This window comes from Chlamydotis macqueenii, chromosome 2 (assembly GCF_036417535.1).
Source record: "Chlamydotis macqueenii isolate bChlMac1 chromosome 2, bChlMac1.mat, whole genome shotgun sequence".
Lineage (NCBI taxonomy): Eukaryota > Metazoa > Chordata > Aves > Otidiformes > Otididae > Chlamydotis > Chlamydotis macqueenii.
Window position 1 is genome coordinate 26,726,612 of NC_141557.1, and position 20,025 is coordinate 26,746,636.

The 20,025-nt window shown below is 39.1% G+C and overlaps 1 protein-coding gene across 1 annotated transcript in view; it reads left to right on the forward strand.

Annotated features, from left to right (window-relative positions):
• Nucleotides 1-379: 379 nt before the first annotated feature.
• The window catches only part of SDHAF3 (succinate dehydrogenase complex assembly factor 3), a 34,885-nt gene continuing 15,239 nt past the window's right edge, over nt 380-20,025 (forward strand). Inside the window, exon 1 of the mRNA XM_086742371.1 lies at nt 380-653. Within this exon, the coding sequence (XP_086598497.1) occupies nt 492-653 (162 nt within the window). The 5' untranslated portion in view covers nt 380-491. The remainder of the gene's footprint in view (nt 654-20,025) is intronic.

Consider the following 20,025-nt stretch of genomic DNA (forward strand, 5'->3'; position numbering starts at 1 on the left):
GCCAGGCCAGGCCAGGCTCAGACCGGGCCAGGCGGGAGGGGCTGTGCCAAGCCGAGCCCGTGCCCAGGCCAGGTGAGAAGGGCCGGGCCGGGCTCGGGCTGTGCCAGGTGAGAGGGGCCTGGCCGGGCCGGGTCCGGGCCAGGTAGAAAGGGCTGGACCAGGCCAAGCCCGGGCTGGGCCAGGGCGGGAGGGGCCGGGGCCCGGCCCGGGCCAGGCCAGGCCAGGCCAGGCCAGGCGGGAAGGGCGGGACCACGGCCGGGCCGGGTCGGGCCCGGGCCAGGCCAGTTCGCAATGCCTAGGCCGGGCTGGGCCAGGCCAAGCCTGGTGGGAAGGGCCGGGCCGGTTGGGAGGGGCTGTTCTCGCCTGGCCTGGCCTGGCCCGGGACTGGCCCTTCTCTGCCAGGGCCCGGCTGGGGGGCGGGGCGCGGCCCCCTCGCCCCGCCCCTGGTGCGGCTTCCTCAGGGTTCCGCCGAGCCCCGTTCCACTGTCGCCATGCTGGGCGGTGCGCGGGGACTGTACCGCCGGATCCTGCTGCTGCACCGGGCGCTGCCGGCCGCCCTGCGAGCGCTGGGGGACCGCTACGTGAAGGAGGAGTTCAGGAAGCACAAGGCCGTAGGGCCCGCCGAGGCCCAGCGCTTCCTGCGGGAATGGGAGGCAAGTGCCCGCCGCCTCGCCCGGGCCCGCCGGGTGGCTCCGGGCCCCTGCTGCCCGGCCTCCACCGCCGCACAGGGGAGGCCCAGGCGGAAGGGGCGCCAGTCTCTCGCTGTAGCCGGCGGCCGTGCCTTCGCTGGCCGCGGCAGCAGCTCGCTGGACTTCGCGGGGTGTAAGGATGTGTGTCACGCAAAGTGGGAGAGAAAACGCCTGCGGGCTCCTTCCCTGCTCATTACCCCTGCGGTGTCGGTTGCGGGTTCGTCCCCTTGGAGTGGCGTCCCCTGGCCCGCTGCCCTGAAGGGCCAGCTCGTCACAGAGTTATTTGTAATTGCACATCTCTGGGCGGGGTATCTCCTGTGGTTCGTATTTCCCTGCCCCGTCTGTGTGTGGTTATAACTGTGCATGCACAAGTATGTAGAACAGAATGACAACAATTATATAATTAGCTATATATACACATATAAAAATAACATACACAAAATTATCAGTATAACTTATAATAATACCTTATATAAACGTGTGCATATGTATTTCTAACTATATACATAGCTAATTGTGTAATTATAATTAGCTAAATACATAGGTGTAAATAGCTTCCCCGGGAACTTGTATTTGATTTTTGACTTTTTTTTCTCAGTGTTTCCTGAGGAAACAAGTCTTATGTGAACATTGCTCGTCTGCTTAACCCCCGTCCCTGCTGAACTTGGTGGCTGGTTTCACCAAGGATAGAGAAGCAGATTGCTCACTAGTGATTAGGATGTAACAAGTTTCATGAGCAGTGGAGGATGGAGGGTCTTGAGGTGTGTTCCCCACGTGCCTGAACTGCAGCAGATGCTGGTGTTTTATTAGACCCCAAAAACCCACATGACAGGGAAACGTTATAGATGCTTCACAGAGGGAAACCCCTTGATTAGACTGTGAAAACAACTGCAAGAGACAGATCTACAGACAAGCTTCCCATTAATAGTTCAAGCTTCTTGAACTGGTTTGGTAGTATTTTTGAATTTCAAAACTGGTTTCCTTCCTGTAGAAGAAAATTATATTCTGCTCTCCCCTGGAAGCTGGTTAGTGTAGGTAGCATCCAGTGCCTTCCAGTTTACTGACAGAAGGGTAGTGGGGGGAGATCTGACCCATCCCTACCCGCTGTAGCTGAAATCTTGGGGGTAAAGCAGCTCTGTTACCCCTGTGCCGGGGCATCAGGAACCAGCAGGGAGAATGCTGCCGGGTGTTCTCTTCCGAGGAAAATAAAAGTGTATTTTAATTGCCTCTTGCCAACTGATTGATCCTGAAATTGGGAAAATTTGCATCTACCTCTCAAATGCCTGATGCTATTGTAATTCTCAATTGCCGTTTACTTGATGTTGCCAAAATGCTTCTGCATCGCTGCTTCAAATTTTAACATGAGCTAAAAAGACAAGTTACAGGTTGCTATTTTCAGTGCTAAAATCATTCTGAAAATAGTTTTAGAAAAGGAAGAAAATATTTACATTGAAATATCTTTGGCCATTTCTGTGAACAAATAGTGAAAATATTTATTGACTTTAAAGTGATTTCTAGGGAAAACTGGGAAAAAACACAGACAACAAGGAAAATAAGTTGAATTTTGAAACCTGACATTTAGTGCTATTAGCTATGATCTGTTCAAGAAAAGGAAACTAATTTAATAACTGTTTTGAGTGTGTGCTTATAAAGAACTTTGCAAATATGTCTGTCTTCTAACAAGGTGCTGGGAGATATTAGCACGCAGTTAATGTGGCTCTTCTAATCTTTCCTTTAGTTTTTGTTTTGTTCTGGGATTTTTTTTTCTCTCCCAAACCGTTATGTGTTTCAAGGGTGGAATTTCTAAATCGGACTTTCATGTTTTTGGCCTGTGGGACTCACTCTGCGTCTTATGCTATGCTGTGGTTCCCGACCCCTTGGAGACTTGAACTAGGTAGCTGAGGAAGATGGACTGTGGATGACTAGGATTAGGTAACAGAGACAGATGCTCTCATTCATGTTGGAGTCTCCTTTGCACCCTTCCTGGGCAGCAGGTCACTCCTTTCATCGGAAATAGGCTGGAGGCTCCAGAATGGTTCTTGCAGACCACACCAGTGTACTGGTGAAGCGCCCAGTTCTTGAAGGGCATATGAATCGCACAACAATGTGTGAAGCTCTGATATGCTACTTCATATACATGAACCGTAACTGTACTTCTTGCCTCCATACCTGTTTTTATTAATCCCCCCCAAACAGACAAACCGAGCAAAAATTCCACAGACAGATCACTACAACATTATTACACAATGATGTTTATATTCCCTGTTAAGTTTTAGCCATTTTTTGGGGGGAAAAAATGCAAAGTTAACAGCTCTTGTTAACAGTATTTTCGCACGTTGCACATCAACCACTTTTCTTTCCAGTTTGCTTGTTCATTAAGGTACGCGTATGCCTTGCTGTATGCACTTTAGTGTTGTTGGTATTCAGCTTCCATCTGGAAAAGTTCTTTCCTCGTGTCTTCTATTGCATGCAGGGTGTCTGGTGCAGAGTGGCATGATGCCTCATATTACAGAAAAATACTATTCATAATTTTATATTAAAGTAGTATATCTTAATGTATATTCACTACAGGGTAAAGATCATGGATATGATGATTGCATTGATGTTTTTTTGACTTTGAGTAAGGACTTCAGTATGAAGTGCAATCTTAATAAGCCACCCCATATGCTTTTTGAATGAAAATTTCCAAGGATGACTTATTTTAACATGAAACTACTTGACTTTTGTTAAAACTCTTCAGGCTTTTTTTGGACAGTCAGACCTTCTGTGTGTGCCTGGATGTACTAGTTCATAGTCTGTTTGTGGTATGCTTTCCTGTCCTCCAAATTGATTTGTATTTGCTAATTGTTTAGTTAACAGGCCTGGAATTTTAATTGTGTTACGGTTGTGCCAAATGATTTTTTTTTTTTTTCCCTTGGTGTTTAAATCATACTGATTCAAGGGAACTAGGCACATTGATGTTTATCAAAGAAAACAAGCTAAGCAAATTCCCTTTATTTCTTGTGAAACATGGTGAAAACCTGTAGGATTTTACTGTTAAAAGCTTTAAAAAGAACTGTCAAAGGAATCTTAATTTTACAAGGCATTCAGGCAACCATAGCTTCTAATATTGCCATAGTTCTTTAATGTTACATTCTGTTCCCTGGCTTTTGGGAAGAACCTGAATCTTGGTGCAGGACCTGAATGCTCGGCCTAATTCTCAATTACAGGGCACGGGCATTTTGAGTATACTTACAGCCCACAAAAGCACATTAAAGGAACATTAAAGGGAGATTTCTAAGATGAACTTTAAAAAGAAATGGGGGAGGGGGGGGGAGAGGTAAAAAGGCTCCCAAATAATATTGTCTTACTATCTGAATGATTCATGTCGGATAGAGGAGATGAGAAGGGATCCCCTTGTTTGCCACGCACAGGAGTTGAAGGGTTTCGTGTTAGAACCCAGCCGCCTAGGTGGCTAATGTAGTTTCATGGGAAACCTAAACTGAGCTGTTTGTGTTTACAAAATAGGGAAACTATCCTTTGAATATTCTTGAAAAGAGTTCTTAGTTGAACAAGACCTATAGAAATAGTCTACAAGTACATATATACGTTTATATAAAAGTAGAATAATGTAGATTTGGTGTTTTTCTCATCTGTGTTGGATTGACGGTTTGTGTCTTGAGACCCGCTGGGAAGTATTAAAGGGGCATACAAAGAAAACAAGCTTTGTTGTTCAGGAATTATGGTTGTTCAGGTAGATTCAAATTAAGCATATCAATTATTAATATATATTCCTTTCTATTTTCTAAATATTTAATATTTTAATTAAAATAATTGGTACTCATTTACAGATGGTGGCTGATATAATTAGATTGATAGTGATTATTACCTTGGAATGCTACTGAATTAATGTTGACAGATATGATAAGTGAATGAGTTCAACAGTGTTCTAAATCCAATGGTAGCTGATGAAAATGCTTACTGAAGGATAGGTAACATTAAGATAATATTGATTACTTTATGCCACCTTACAAATGATGGAATGTAGAATATTCAGCTAAGTAATTTCAGTTATCACTTGTTTTACATCGTTTATGTGAATTCTTTTAATTCTGAAAATGGCCATTTCGTACTTGGCTTGTTTAAAAAGCCTGACCCTATAGATGGGAAGGCCTGGACTATCATGAGGTGAGCAGAATCATTCTGCAGAATTACATTTTCTCACATCTAATAGATTGAATAAATTGCCTTTGAAATGCTTTGGACACTCTTGACTCTGAAAGTCTTTTTATAAGCTTTCAAATGAACTGAGACTGATTTGAGAGCTGGCATCTGCTGCTGTATACTCAGAAGAAAGATGACTCTTTTTTTTTCATTCCTGATAACAAATCCAGGCATTACGTTCCTAAAATTAAGGTGGAACTGTATCTCTCTTTCTGGGGAACCTGGTCACATCGCCTCTCAAGAATGGCTAATTTTTTGAATTGGTATGGTATTTGATATGATACAAATAATTATCATCCATCAAATTTGTTTTGAATTGCCCACGTTGCTTGCAGTATTTGGTTTGCTGGGGTGATTGTGGAATGGTCTCATGATATTTCCCACGAGATAGTTGTCCTATTGCATCTTTTCCTGCTTATGAGTGGATACACTTAGAAAATTTTTTTCTTCTTAATTCTTTGAGCTCTCATGGTCTTCCCTCCCTTTCTTGATTTATTTGTAACCTTCTGGCACTCAACAATACTTTGAGATGTTGAAGGGAGAATTTGAAGAGTAAGTAGCCAGAGGAGGTTGGGTGAGTGGAAGAAGAAGCTGTGGCCAGTACTAGAGTCAGACTGGGATGGGAAGGGGGACGTGTGGGTTACCCTTTGTACTGTCCTTCAGCAAATATATAGGTTGCATAAGTCTAAAACTGCTGCTGACTTTCTGTATTCTGTTCTCAGTTTCAATGGAGTGTGTTATATAAGTGGTCTTTTCTTTGCCTGACAAGGAAATGCTTTTTTTTAAAAGTGAAATATGACTTTAAGGTTTTTGCCATTTTATGACTTTAATAAAAGTTGTGAAATAGGATGTAAGAGTAGTATTTCATTGTAAGATTACCGGATACATTGGAATTTGCTTTTAGTGATTTTTATGGCTATCTGGATGAAAACCTTCTTATTAAGAGTAAATTCCTACTGAGACTTATGTATTTAGCCCCCACTTAGGGCGTTCACTGGGTATTAATTTGTAAGAACTAAATTGGAGACAATTTCCTCTATCTTCTTTGATATTTCTCAAAAGGCAGGAAAGAATTTCTCACTTTTCTGAGAGCCGCAGAGTTGTGGCTGATAAATTGAAGAGCATGTGGAATTTGGGTATGACCAGCTGCAAGAAATCATCCTGCTGCTCTGACCTGGTCTTCCTGGTGGCCTGCTTTGCTGTAAGGTTTGAAGGCTACCTGTGTAAGATGGCAATTTTGCCTCGGTGCACCCATAGTTTGGTGAGTTTCCTGAACCAGCATTCATGTGCGATTGTCCCTTTGATAAAAAAAAAAAATGACAGAGGTTGACCTCATGGATCCCTATAGCAAAACTTCATATTATGGCGTCACTTCCATCCTTTCAGTGCTCCTTCAAATTTGAGTTTAGAAGCAGGAGCTGGTGTCCGCTCTTCTTCCACAGAGAATCCAGCCGATTTGGGAGGTTTCTCATGTGGAGAAACTTGGGGTAACTTGGTGGATACTCACTGGCTTGTGCGTGGTGCGTGCCTGTCCCAGGAAAGAGCATTTGGTACTTGCCTGGAGAGCAGTGTCATTCTCTTTCAGGTGCATCTGCCCACTGCTAAGGCCAGTGATTTCTTGGTTTGGCTTGGTTTGTTTTTTTTTTTCTTTTCTGTGTACATATTGGTGTGGGATAGCATTTGATGGAAGTCTTTTGTTTAACTTTGTTATGTGTAAATACACAGCATTTTTTTTTCCTATTTCAAAAATTATATAGTCCAGGGTTGTTGGAAAATAAGACTTAAAGGCAAATGTGAGATTTTGTTTTAGACCCTTACTGTATTTTCAAAATTCAAGATTTCATAAGCTATGGCATCAGTACTCTCAATGCTTCTGTCGTGTTACTATGTCAATTACTTCTATGTTATTGTATGTATGATTGCATGCAGCTAGTCAGATGGATGTCCTTATAACTGTGCCTCTCTGCTATTTGAAATTTTTATTTACAACTGTTTTGACACAGCAGGAAATAATATGAGTCATTGGGGTCACATCAGACAGTCATGTCAGTCACTTGCGTGTGCGAGTCACCTCAGATTATAATACATTGCAGGGTAGATTCCATTGAAGTGATGGAACCTTATATAAATACGTGGTCTGCAAATAGATTTAGAAATTCCGAATGATCTGATAATTGCATGTAAAGTATGTAACATGCCTTTGACATTTGAAATGTGGCATTAATTAAATCTCAAATGAAATTTGTTGACGGTACAGCAATTTTTCATTAGTTATAACTTAGATGGAGAAGTTTATATTGCTGTAGAAGTGGGGTAAATCTCTAATATGTGTTACAGTTTATTGCTTGCACTGAGTAGCATTGGCTTGGAAAGTGAACAGGGGATGTTTATAGTGGGGGACGTCCCTGCTCCTTGCAGGGGGGTTGGACTAGATGACCTTTAAAGGTCCCTTCCAACCCAAACCATGCTATGATTCTATGTTAATACTCTCAGATTCAGAGACACTGTAGAAGTTTTGTGTGTGCCTGCTCGTGGCTGCTTTTTTGATGAATACAGGTTTGTGACAGCCAGCGTTTCTAAATAAGAAAATTGGAATGGTCAGACGCAGTAGAAGCAGAACAAACAATGGAGCATTTACAGAATTGTCAGTTTAAAAGGTAATTCAGGTTTCCATCTAGTGGTGGTATACAATTCTGTCCAAGCCGTATGAGACAAAGGATAGCTAACATACCGTAGTTCTTGTATGCGTGTTTGAAACTTAGGAAATAAAAAACCTGTATTATTTATAAATTATGTACATTATAGCACGTAATTCTCAGGGCCTCCAGAATTTTTAAAGTTAGAGTTGTAATGATCAGGAATCTGCTATTTTGGTGGTGTGCATTCAGATCCCTGAGTAGTCTTTGAATCTAGCATTTTATCTTATTTGCTGCACATTGGCCTAATTCTGCTTTTTCAGTATTCCTTGACAGCCATTTCAAAAAGTTTAACTCTGTACAGGTTACAGAAAGAAAAGTGATGTCTTAAAAAGGTGTCTTTAAGTTGTATGTGTGCAAGTATGAGCCTCGTTAGATTTCTTGTTTCCTCTTAGACTTAAAGGAAAGAGAGGAGATGAGTATTCTGATTGCTTTGCTCCCATCTTGATGTTCAAGCACTGTCTATTTTTATTATTTAAAGTATTTTACAGTAGAATTTAGAGCACCTTACCAGGTTAGGTTTTCAGATGAAGATAATATTGAGGTAACAGATCCACAAATCTTTTCCTTTTTTTTTTTTTTTGTATTTTAAGACAAACAGACAAATTGAGTATGAATTGGAGTTGCAAATTTATAAGGATTTCTGCTTGTTTGTGTTTTAATTGACACCTTCCTTCTAGCATTTGTTTGGTACTTGTGTGAATATTGTCAGCTTGTAGTGTTTTGTAAGCATGGTAGGTTTTACTGCGTTTTCAGTGCATTTCCACTATCAACACTATAAACACTGCCAACTTTCCACAAGTGCTGTCAAGTACCATATTTTTTAATTACTGCAATAATATTATGAGTGCTGTAATTGCGCATACTGCACAGATGTGCTTTTCTGTCCTGTGTAGACACAAAATTGGTATTTTCTGCCAGTTAAAAAGGAATCTGGAGCACATTTGAAGGATCGTTTAGGAATTTTTTTTTTTCTTCTTCTTTCAACATAATGTTAGATGTCCACACAAGTAGTGTTATACAAATTGGAGGACTTTTAAAGCCCCAGGTGTGTGTGTATCACATCTGAATTTAGAGCTGTACTTAGGACACACTGATGTATTTGGACCCATTAAGGGATGAAGGCTTTTTTTAATGCGGTTCACTAATATTCAAGTAAGTTAATCAAATATATTTTTTTTCAGGAAGCTGAACCTCAGATTTTGACTTCATAATCTTGTATTTAGTAGCACCTTTATCAATCTACATGTTGTTTTAGCTGTTTTTTTTTTTTTTTTTGTAATACCAAGAGCTTTTTCATTTTTAACGCTGAAGTTGACTGTATCTACAACCATACATCTTCTAATTGATATCCTGCTGTTTATGCAGCTCACTCCTGGGAGCACACGGAGCAGAAAATTTCTAATGAAATATTTTTATTTCTGTGTCTCAAAACTGCTGATTTCAAACTGCATTTTTGAAGGATATGATTAGAAAAGATATTTAATCATAGTGTCTGATAAAATGTTTGAATTTATAGGTTTTTAAAGGTCCTTTCCAGATGCAATGTTAATGAGATATTTCTAATGAAATGTTCATTAATACGAAAAGTAAGTTAGATGTGATACTAGAATTAGAGTTACTGAATGTTGGTTTTTAGGGTTAGTGATTGGTACGTGGGGAGCTTGAGTCCTGTTAATACGCTCCTTTTTTGTTGTTTCAGGGATATTAGTGAGAGACAGAGCAGAATGAGGTAAAGGAGAGCATGATGCACTTTGTTCCTCCCCGCAGTAACTAGCTAAATCTATAGAATACTTTCTAAATTGATCTTATGCTCATCTTTCAAGACTGGCTAGCAACTGATTTTTAAAATGTAGATGTATATTCCCTTTATTCCCTGATGCCATGAGAATTCCTGAATGATGTAAAATTGATGCACTAGTTCTGTGCTATTTTATACTATTTGTTCTTCTTCCTGAACTATTCTATTCTATGTTATGGAGGAAATTAACAGATCATTAGGTCACTGCAACAGTCTTTTTTTTTTTTTTTTAAATTTTATTTTTTATTTCTGAATCTGAACCAGAAGAAGCCTGATGGAAGGGTTTGAACTTCGTTCCCATCACCGTTGCTTCTTTGGAGATACCATGACTGAAGGTATTGAATTCTGTTGATAGTATTGATATCTGTGTAGAACCAACCAGAGTGACTGGTTTATTTTCTGTGGAACACCAAATACCATTTAGCTCACAATCAGTTTCTTGCTTTGCTTTTTATGATTACGTAGCGGAAACCTATGGTCTTTGTAGTTGAATTGAGTTTGTATGCTGTTTGATGTATATACAGTCTGTATTGAGGGAAGAATTCATGTTGCATTAGCAATCTTTGAAACTTCTTCACTTTCTAACTGAAGTCTGTAGTGCCCTCGTGTAGTCTAATAGCTGATTTTTCATTTGATACATGAAAAGTATCCTTCATAAGATTGCAGTTTTTGAAGTGTACACATGGTGGCAGCAAATACTTAAATTGGGAAGACTTATTCCTGTACTAGAAACAAGTAAGATGTTGAATTTTCTAATATAAACTAGAATTTTCACAGATTCAATTCTTGTTAAATTATTTATTAAAATATGTGTTGAGATTTGTTAATGTACTGCTGTGGATTTTGAGAAGGCTTTTTAATTAAAAAACTTTACTGTGATTTCCACCTGGTTTAGCTATAATGTTTTTGTATTGTGCTTTCTGTTTTTATTTGCATTGGGATAGTTTGCTATCCCAGTAGCAAAACACAGCAGGTACCCTTGTAGTTTAGAGTGTTTAGCATGGCTACCCTTTGATGCCCTAGCAGGGAAAACGGCACCTACAGCCCTCTGTTGCCCTGGCACTTCTGGGTCCCCAGTGGTGCTGAAATTTGCTTTTCTGAAGCCCATTTTTGTTTTTCTGTATTGGAGAAATATATCTGATCTCTCTGCAGAGAGATCTCTTATATTCCTCTTTTTAGAGTGCTGATCTCCCATTTTGTGATGATTTTTACTCAAATTGCTTTTCACAATCGGATTTATAGATAAGTCAAACCTGCGATGGAGAACCAGCCTGAGATAAAGACCCTGCACTAGCCTCCATGCTACTTGAAAAATTTAGAAAATATCCTAATCACATTCTAGGAACTCTATAGACTGCAAGCATATGACTCTACATTTTTCAACAGATATTGGCAAGGTAAAAGCCCATTTTTTTCCTGCAGTTGGGAAGTTCCTGGGGTTCTTAGTCTTTTTCTTGTAGTCTTCTGATTAAATGGTCCAACATCATAGGTTTGCTTCATTTGTTCCTCTTCAGGCTTTTCTCTGGCACTTTTATCAGGTTAAATACTCTCTTCTTAACAGATGTATATTTTTGACATACTATATAGTATTTTTTTCTTTATTTTTCCCCATTGCAGTCTTTTTTTCCAAGTTCTCATCTTGTCATGTAGATCAGTAATGTAAATTTTCCAGCAAGAGTTCTTGGCTTAATAAAATACCCTTTGTACCTCCGTCAGTGATCGTGCCTAGGTTGCGTCTTAGACTCTGCACCGAGATGTGCACAGCAGTTCCCTGGTTTCCACTTGTAGGCTTCTAATGTCGTGGGACTGGAAGGGAGTTGGGAAGTGCTGTGACCAGGAGCAACGAAAACACCAGGGCTGAGTCTTTCTGTGAGCATGGCTTGTGTTTACGGCAGTCTCCATTAATTTCTAATTTCTAAGTCTAACATTTGGATGATTGTTGATGTTTCAAATCAACATTGAATAATAGTAGTTGGATAACCCGCTGGTTCTTTAGCCACAGATCTGATGTCACATGACATATATTATGACATACATGACAGAAAAGCACACCTTTGCTTGCTACTATGGTATCAGGAAGAGAGATAATTGTCACAGAAGCTTTCTGCTCTGGTTTCATGTGACTAACCTGGCAGCTGAGAAGAGTCATTACAAAATTATCATCAGCCGTGTTAGCTCTCAGTAGAGTATGCCCGGAGGAGATGGAGCCTCAATATGTAGACATAAAATGCTCTTTTTTAAGAATAGTATTTTATTTTATTTATTTATTTTTCATAAGGGATCTATTGAGCTTTAAAGTTGTTGTATTTTTGAGACTTAAAGTAAAAGGCCAATATGCATATTTTTTCAACGAAAGAATAACTTTATTGTTAATAATGCCACATTTTAGATGCTGTTGCAAAATACATTGATACTGCGTGGTGCTGTTGAGAGTAGGAATTTTTTTTTGAAAATGAAAATACAGTACAGAAACATATTTGTTCCTACTTTTATACCTGGACATGGCTGAAACATTTAAACTGAATCTCTTTCTTTTTTTTTTCTTTCTGTCCCTTCCGAAATGAATATGCCATGTTGTCAGTCATCCGTGATATTTTAGGGCAAAAAGCTACAGTCTGCCGCAGTTACCGGAACTATGGCAGCCTGTGGAAAGTGTAGGTCAGCGTTAGGCTGTAGTACAGGGAGGTTGCTCTAAAATTAAGGATATTCCGGTTCATGTTGAAATGACTTGTTCTGTGAATGTACTTAATTTACTGTAGTTTAAATTTGATTTAATGCTTAGAATTAATTTTAAGGTGTATAGCAAATCACGATATTCAGTTGTTTTCTCAGCCTCTTGAATTTTTAAATTTGGTTGATTATTTGCAGCGAAGCACGCTAGCAAGCTTTTTAACATCCATTACAATGAGTCATTGTAAGGATTTGAGAGATCCATGATGTGAAGACTTTTAATTAGATAACAAATGTGTATTATGTCCTTAGTGGTTTATGAAGATGAGATCTTGTATAGCTGTGGGTTTTTCCACTAGTTCTGCTGCTGATTGACTACTGAAAAGAAATTTCATAGGCAGTGCTATCAGTGTCGTTCTGGTTCATGGGCAATTCAGTACCATCACTAGAACTGAAAAGAGTCACATTGTTAAGAAAAACATCATCATCTTATCAGTCAAGAAGCGAGTGAAAGTTGCTTTGTGAATAATGTGAACTCTGATTTTCCTTTTTTTTTGCCTTTCCTTTTTTTTGTCTTTCCTTGCCTTTCCTTTTTTTTTTTTTGCCTTTCCTTTTTTTTTTTGCCTTTCCTTTTTTTTTTTTGCCTTTCCTTTTTTTTTTTTTTTCCTATTTTATTGATGAATCTGATTTTTGTGGAGTGCCTGTCTGCCAGCAGATGCCACTGCTGCAGCAGACTAGTTTCTCAAACTTGACTAGATACAGGAAAATAGTTGTGGTAGACCTTGTGTTTTTAGAAACATTAATGGCAGTTTGCCTGAGATCATCTTTGTTTTCCTTGATAAGAACAACCTATGCTACAAAAAATAAATATTTATATTTTTCAATGAAGCTGTTTAAAGTTTTGTTTCCTGCTGATAGGTTAAAACGCAGGGCTGGAAAAATTACAGTATATAGAGTAAGATGCCTTTGTTCTTCAAAGTTTTGTGTAGAGAAGTATTTTAGTTGAATAGAGGATGACCCAGAAATCTTCTAGGACTCAGGAAGCGTCTTTATGGAAGGATTTTGGGTGGTGGAAAGGTGTCTGTATTTGAATTGCTGAAAAAGTGTGATGAGGAGGATGACTCAGAAGGCCAAGTCTCAATGACTTGCAATAGGCCAAGTCCTTATAAAACCTTTAGGCGTATTGAAAAACAGCTGGCCAAGTTGTAAGTGCAAGAAAGAACTAAGAAGCCGTGCAGTGAAAATAGACAAGGGAATCATGGGCAAGAATATTCTGTTGTTTATATTTTCTAAATTTTGGAAAGACATTATCCTGTGATTAGCAGTCCTGGGACCTCTTCCATCTATGTGAATCCAGTCTGCCAGTAATGAAAGGCTTCCTGGTATGGCTAACGAGTTGTTGATTTTTCACACACATCCACCTGTGTGTGTTGTTCTAAGGGCTGTAGTTTTATGTTCCTGCTGAGAGAACATCTGTTAGTTATATATATGTGTGTGTATATATCCCCCCCCTTAAAAGTAGCGCACTTCCTTGTTGCTGGTGGGAAACCTGTGATGATTAGGGGATGCCATGTGAACCCTGGAGAATTAACTCTGGGAAAAAAAGCCATCTGTGCCAGTATCATTGCATTCCTGCATGTTTCCTGGGAAAGGGCTCCTTTAAATTGTAGTTTGGGTTTTGCTAGAAAGGCAGCCTGAGAACCTGCAGGTTTGGAGCAGACCGTGTGGCAGTTTAGATGTGACCCTTGCCCGTTCACTGCTGTCTGGTCCTTGCTGCTGGTTTTACAACACTGACGCCTTTTGGTTTTCTGGAAAAGCCTAATTACAAGATGAAAATGTTTTGGTTTGCTCTGTTTAACTTTCTGTTTCTGAGGTGTTGCAAATCTAAGATGTTTTAATTATTGTAAGTGTATGTTTTTCCAGTGACAAAGCTTAATTTCTCTGGTCATTTATATTCAATTTATTCTGAATGGAAAAATATAATGGAATTGTTAAAAATGTTTTGGTCTAGTGGAGAATCATGAAACAATTACAATGGAAAGATTAAGGTGGAAGGTCAGCATTGACAACTAGAAGTTTTTCTTCTGAGTGTGTATTGTCTGATTCCAGAAGAAGAAATGGGAAAATATGGAAATAGTATTTCTGAGCTATTATTCTTATTCTATGACTGATGTGTTCATTGGTCAAATTGGGAATGTCATCATTAACTTTTAAAAGTTGGATTAACTTATTATCATAGAGTGATTATTTTATGTGTGTCTAGCTTGAAAACCTATTTGAGAATTTTTTAATCAGCATTTATTTAGTAATTACTTTACCAATAATCTGTTTTCTTAAAGGTTAATATGGAGTCTTCAAGGTTATGAACCTGACTTTTATATTTACCAGTTCCTCCTAGGAAAATTTATATTCTGCATTTTGTTTTATTCACGTTGTTTTAATGAAATTTTTTTTCTGACTTCATTTGACATTACATGAAACTTGCTTCTCTTCTTAAGGACGTTTTCTGTAGCATTGCCTAGAATCAACTCTCTGGTGTCAACAGATGTTTCACAAACTGAATTTAATGTTAACTATTAGGATAGTTTTTTTTTTTTTTTTCCCTGTATATATGTGTGTAACATGCTATACATACATGGTGTATTTCAGGAGTTTGGTGCCATTTACTTCTCTGAGTGTTTAATTGTTTTATGACCTGCAGCAAAGCATGTTGAAATTATAAGGTAATTTCGGTGAGTCCTTCTGAAATTGCAGATGTGCCTGCCACTCTTCTCAGTGGGCAGTAGCAATGTAGTGCTGCCTCCTGTCTGCACGTGGTTGAGTCACGGGCACCTGATTGGTAGCATCAGTCACAAAAAATTGGAAAATTTTCCCTTTATTTCCTGAGTTCGTGGTGGAAGAACTGTCTGTCGTTGAGATTGTTGATCAGTCCTTTAGATTGGAAGGCAAACAGTTCAGTGGTGATGCCATTAGAGGGGCAGTGGGTGAAATGTGAAGGAGAAAAATGAAGTGTAACAGAATATTGGCTGCCTGGGTAATGGAATAGTTCCCAAAGGAAGTTGAGATCCATCTGAAGGGCTTTTAGGTTAGTAAGAAGGAAAATAATCTTGAAATTGCTGTACCTTTAGCACAATGTATGTTGGACAAAATAATCAGCTTTCCAACGTGCTGCGGTTTGTAACAATGTTGGCTGAAACATAGGTGGAAATCTGGAGGGAGTCTGTCAAATGCTTGTCAAACGGTTTCTTGCTGTTTCGTTCTGACTTTGCTAAATTGACATACGTTGAACTTTCAAACTCTGTTATTGAAAGTATGCTTGGTTTTGCAGTGACTGGCCTTTTTGAAGACCACGGAGTACTTTTTGCAACATACTCTATGGAGAACAAACTGGAATTTGGTTGCCTCATTGTTATTAATACTTGGAAGGTATTTGTTCTGTTAATAAAATAAACACATACAATAGAGTATGAGGAATACTTAGTATAGTACTGATTTTTTGTTTGGTTGGGTTTTTTGTTTTTTTTTTTTTTCCTGTTTTGTTTTGGTTTTTACTAAGTAGAATTGAAAATTTGCAAATAGAAGACAAATTTGTATTTTGCTTAAGGAAGTAAAATACTTTTTTGGTTGTATTCAATGCAGCACAGTTCTAGATGGTAACTTTTATCTAAACTACTTATAAGTATTGCTTATGGATGAGGCAGGAAACTAGATAGACTAGGAGGGACAAAGAAAACAGAAAAAATGAAATGCTGGATTTTTTAACTGGAAGTAAGTTGAGGCATTGCTGTACAATATTAAGGAGGAAAATAGTAAGGATTAACGTGCCCACCAATCTCTAGCTATTGCTTACCTCGCTAGGAAGTGTGGAGAGCTTGCTGTAGGTGAAGGTGATGTTCCTTTCAGCTCTTTTACTGAAGTATGAAGGTAAAGTCATTCGTGTATCAGAGTATTTGGTTAAGAGAAAGGAGTCTGAATTTTGCAATTGAAGAACTTAAGCATTTACCTGTTTGCATTGAAGCAAACCTTTGTATTAGTTCTGCTTGATAACATATTGCTAAATCCCATCCCTTTCAGACCGAGTACTCGGCCACCCAGAGTCTTCACATGCTGAGTGATAAGGTTTTGGAAAAAACATGTCCCAGTACAAAACCTGCACATCACAGGGGAGATTCTAAGCCAAAACCAAACGATGTGTGAAATGAGCATTTGACTTGTGAATACACTTTCTGCAGATTGTGGTGGGATCTGTTAGTTTGTTTGGTCCCAGCACTGCTGGGCTAAAGCTGTGTTTGTGCTCCTGAATTGGATGTGCTTGGGGCTGCTGTGCAACTGATGAAGGAACAGCCTGTGTCCGTGCTGTTAAACTCTTACCCTCCAAAGCAGGGTGGCCTCATCCAAACTGCCTGCTAGGAGTGGTCCCTGTCTGTGCCGGCTCACTGGCCTGGGAGTTGTCTGGGAGAAAGCTGGTTATCCTTAATCAAAACCTGTGCTGAGGACCGTGACACCAAGTTCCCAGGGTGGATGGCTGAGGTCTGGTACCTTCTCAAAGCATTCCCTGACACTGCTTTAAGTTGTTACTGGAGACAGAGCTCTGGCTCCACTGCTGTCAAGTCCAAGTGCTGGGTTTTTTTTTTTACTGGATTCTCTTTCTCTCCTGCATTATCAGATTCTCCTCAATCATTAGATTTATCTAATTTTCTCCAAATCAAGAGTTGTCATCTCTGGAAACTGTGTGCAGCTCTGAGCTGTCTTAAGAAACAAGCTGTGAACTGTTTAATGTTACTGTGTTTCTGGTCTGGTAAAATAAGGGGAAACTCTCTAGGCCTTTGTGAAATAGCATCTCAAAACTGGGCGCCATGTCTGTACAGCAGCAATTGTGAATGTTCTGCTCTGATGAAGTAGAAAATACATTCCTGGAAATAAAAGAAAGCAGAAAACCAAACACTTACTGTCTTTCTGGCCAGAAGGGGTTGCCAGACATGTCTCTTGTTACTCTGCATCCTAGATCTGAAAAATGTTATTTGAATTCTTCTATTTCTTTACAATTTCATTTCTTCTTCAATTCAATTAGAGCATTCACTTATATTAACCCTTTCAGTGTCCTCTGGAGGTAAATACTTTCAGCTGTCATTTATGCTTGCCCTTTGCACTGATAAGCTGAGTAAGCCTGCTTTCTTGTCATTCCCTTTTACTGATCCACTTCTGAAATGTCATCAGCCAGGTTTAAGCTTTCATGGGCCTCAGTGGCTGAGGCTGTGACACTGTGAAGTTTATTGTGTATAGTGCCAGTTAGATGGTGGTGTATGCATGAAGAGCAGCCCAAAGAAGCCTGGTTAAACTTGCTTGGGTAACGATGACTTATAGGGGAACTCCTGAGTTCCCTGGAAAAACAAAAGCTACTGTCATCTTGCACAATAACCCAAGGACAAGTAGACAGAAAACACACTTTGTTTTTCTTTAGGTAATGGTTGTTTGTGGTTTAGGGCATTTCTAATTTATGCTTTATTGTCGTTTTTGAGCCTGATTTGGTGAACTGGTATCTTTAAGTTGTATTACATGTAGATTTTTTTTGGATATTTTTTTGATTGCTGTTGTATAATGTATTTGGTTTCAAGTGGAAAGGAGATTTCATTCTTTTCACTTGCATATTCTGCAAATAAAGCTTCAATGACTGTTCAGTTTAGTAAGGAAAATAATAAATGCAGTCTGTGTTTCTTTTCTGAGAAATAGCTGCCAATGAAGTTTTGTGTTTGTTATGAAAGAATAGGATGGAAACTAGCTTTTGTATGCATTCAGCAAAAGCTCATATTCTTGATACAGTTTGAACAAATCAGCTGAATATTGAATCTTGATAGTATTCTGTACTAATCTCTTAGGTGTATGAACTTGTCTGTCTTAAAGTGAAATTTGTAGTTGGTTTAGTTGCTTTTATACATTTACCTTGAGGAGGTATGGAAAGAGCTATTTGCTATAGTACGATATATTCAGCATTGGAACATTTTTAAAAAGTTAAGCTCTAATAATCCTCAAAACATAATGTCAGATTTTATCTGTAGCCTGAGGTTTGTATTTTAAATATTTTTTTTTTCTTAGGGATAGTAATTAAAATATAACTTGGACTAATTTCGTCTTTTTAATGGGTAGTGTAATTAAGCAGAGGTAGCCTGGAAGACTTTGTCTGGAAGGGACCTCTGGAGGTCACCTAGTCCAGCCTGCTGCTCAGAGCTGGACCACCTTAGATCAGGTTGCTCAGGACCTCATTTGGTCACAAATCCTCGATTTTTGCTGTCTGTTGTAGAGGATGTGGAGAAAAGATTTGACTTACAGTATAGTTTTCAAATGGTAACTGGGAAAATTCCCAAAGTATCTGGTGTTCAAGCAAAATAACAACAGTGATAAAAGTCAGGAAGTCATAATTTAAATCAGCAATCACAACTAAGTGGTACTGAACTAGAGTGCTAACTGAGTACTCTGAGGATACGTGATCACTGACATGCATTGGTATCCTTTGTGGTACATCTAATCAGTTGTTTTCAATCCAAGAGTAATATCTCACAAAAATCGAAAATCATACTGTGTTGCATTTTGCCTAATAATTTGTTTAGTTTATATATGGAATCATGGAATGGTTTGGGTTGGAAGGGACCTTAAAGATCATCTAGTCCGACCTCCCTGCTCTGGGCAGGGACACCTTCCACTAGACCGGGTTGCTCCAAGTCTCATCCAACCTAACCTTGAACACTTCCAGGGATGGGGCATGCACAGCTTCTCTGAGCAACCTGTGCCAATGCCTTGCCACCCTCATAGTGAAGAATTTTTTCCTTGCGTGTCAGCTAAATCTACCCTCTTTCAGCTTACAGCCATTCCCCAGTGTTGTGTCACTACCTGTCCTTGTTGAAAGTCCCTCCCCGTCTTTCCTGTAGGCCCTTTAGGTACTGGAAGGCTGCTATAAGGTTTCCCCAGAGTCTTCTCTTCTCCAGGCTGACCAGCCCCAACTCTCTCAGCCTGTCCTCATAGAAGAGGTGCTCCAGCCCTCTGATCATCTCATGAGAGCGGCACAGAGGGGCAGGATCACCTTTCTTGACCTGCTGGCCACGCTTCTTTTGATGCAGCCCAGAAGATACATAGATTTGTAGGCTTTAGAGTTTTTTGATCTGAAGAAACTGCTACAGAAAAATCAGCACAATTTTAGAATTAGAATTTAGAATTTTAGAATTATATTTAGAATGAGAACTTTTAATTTCTCTGACTTTTTTTTTGTCTGCACCTTATATCAGAGGACTTTCTGGCTGCATATATGTTATGCCATAATATTTCAGGAAAACAAAACAAATGTAAGGAATCTTCTGTTGTAGTTTTGAGATCAATAAAAATATTGCTTGGAGGATGTGGGAGACTTTTTAAACAATTTATATTATTAACTTCACTTGACAGAGGTATGTTTATGTGTATACAAAGTGTATGTCTGGTCTAAAACTTGAATGTTGTTTAGCATCTTTTGCTGTGGTAACAAGAACTTTTAAAAATGTGTACTGTCTACCACAGAGATTAATGACTTAATCTTTTTTTGGCCTTTTATTAAGTACTATGAAGTACGTGTTAATTGCAGTAATAAGCTTTCTTTACCATAGAGTGAGTTTACAAATATAGACCAGTATGTTGTTAGTTATCTTAAGGCAAATGTCAGGCATATCAGTATGCATTTATTTTCATAGAGATGGCATATTGCTGCTATTTAAAAGCAAGAAAGACTGAACTGTAACCAAATGATTGTGGTCAAATTCTATAGAGTAAGACTTTCAAAAGTACCAGACTGAATGTTATACTTATTGGAGTAACACCCTTGTAAGACCTCACCTGTGTTTCCCAGTGACAGTATTTTTTTATTTTTGAAATCATATGAATCTACCTGTATGTAAGCTTTCTTTTGATGGCCAGTCTCCTAGGTAGTCCTCTATGAAGAGCA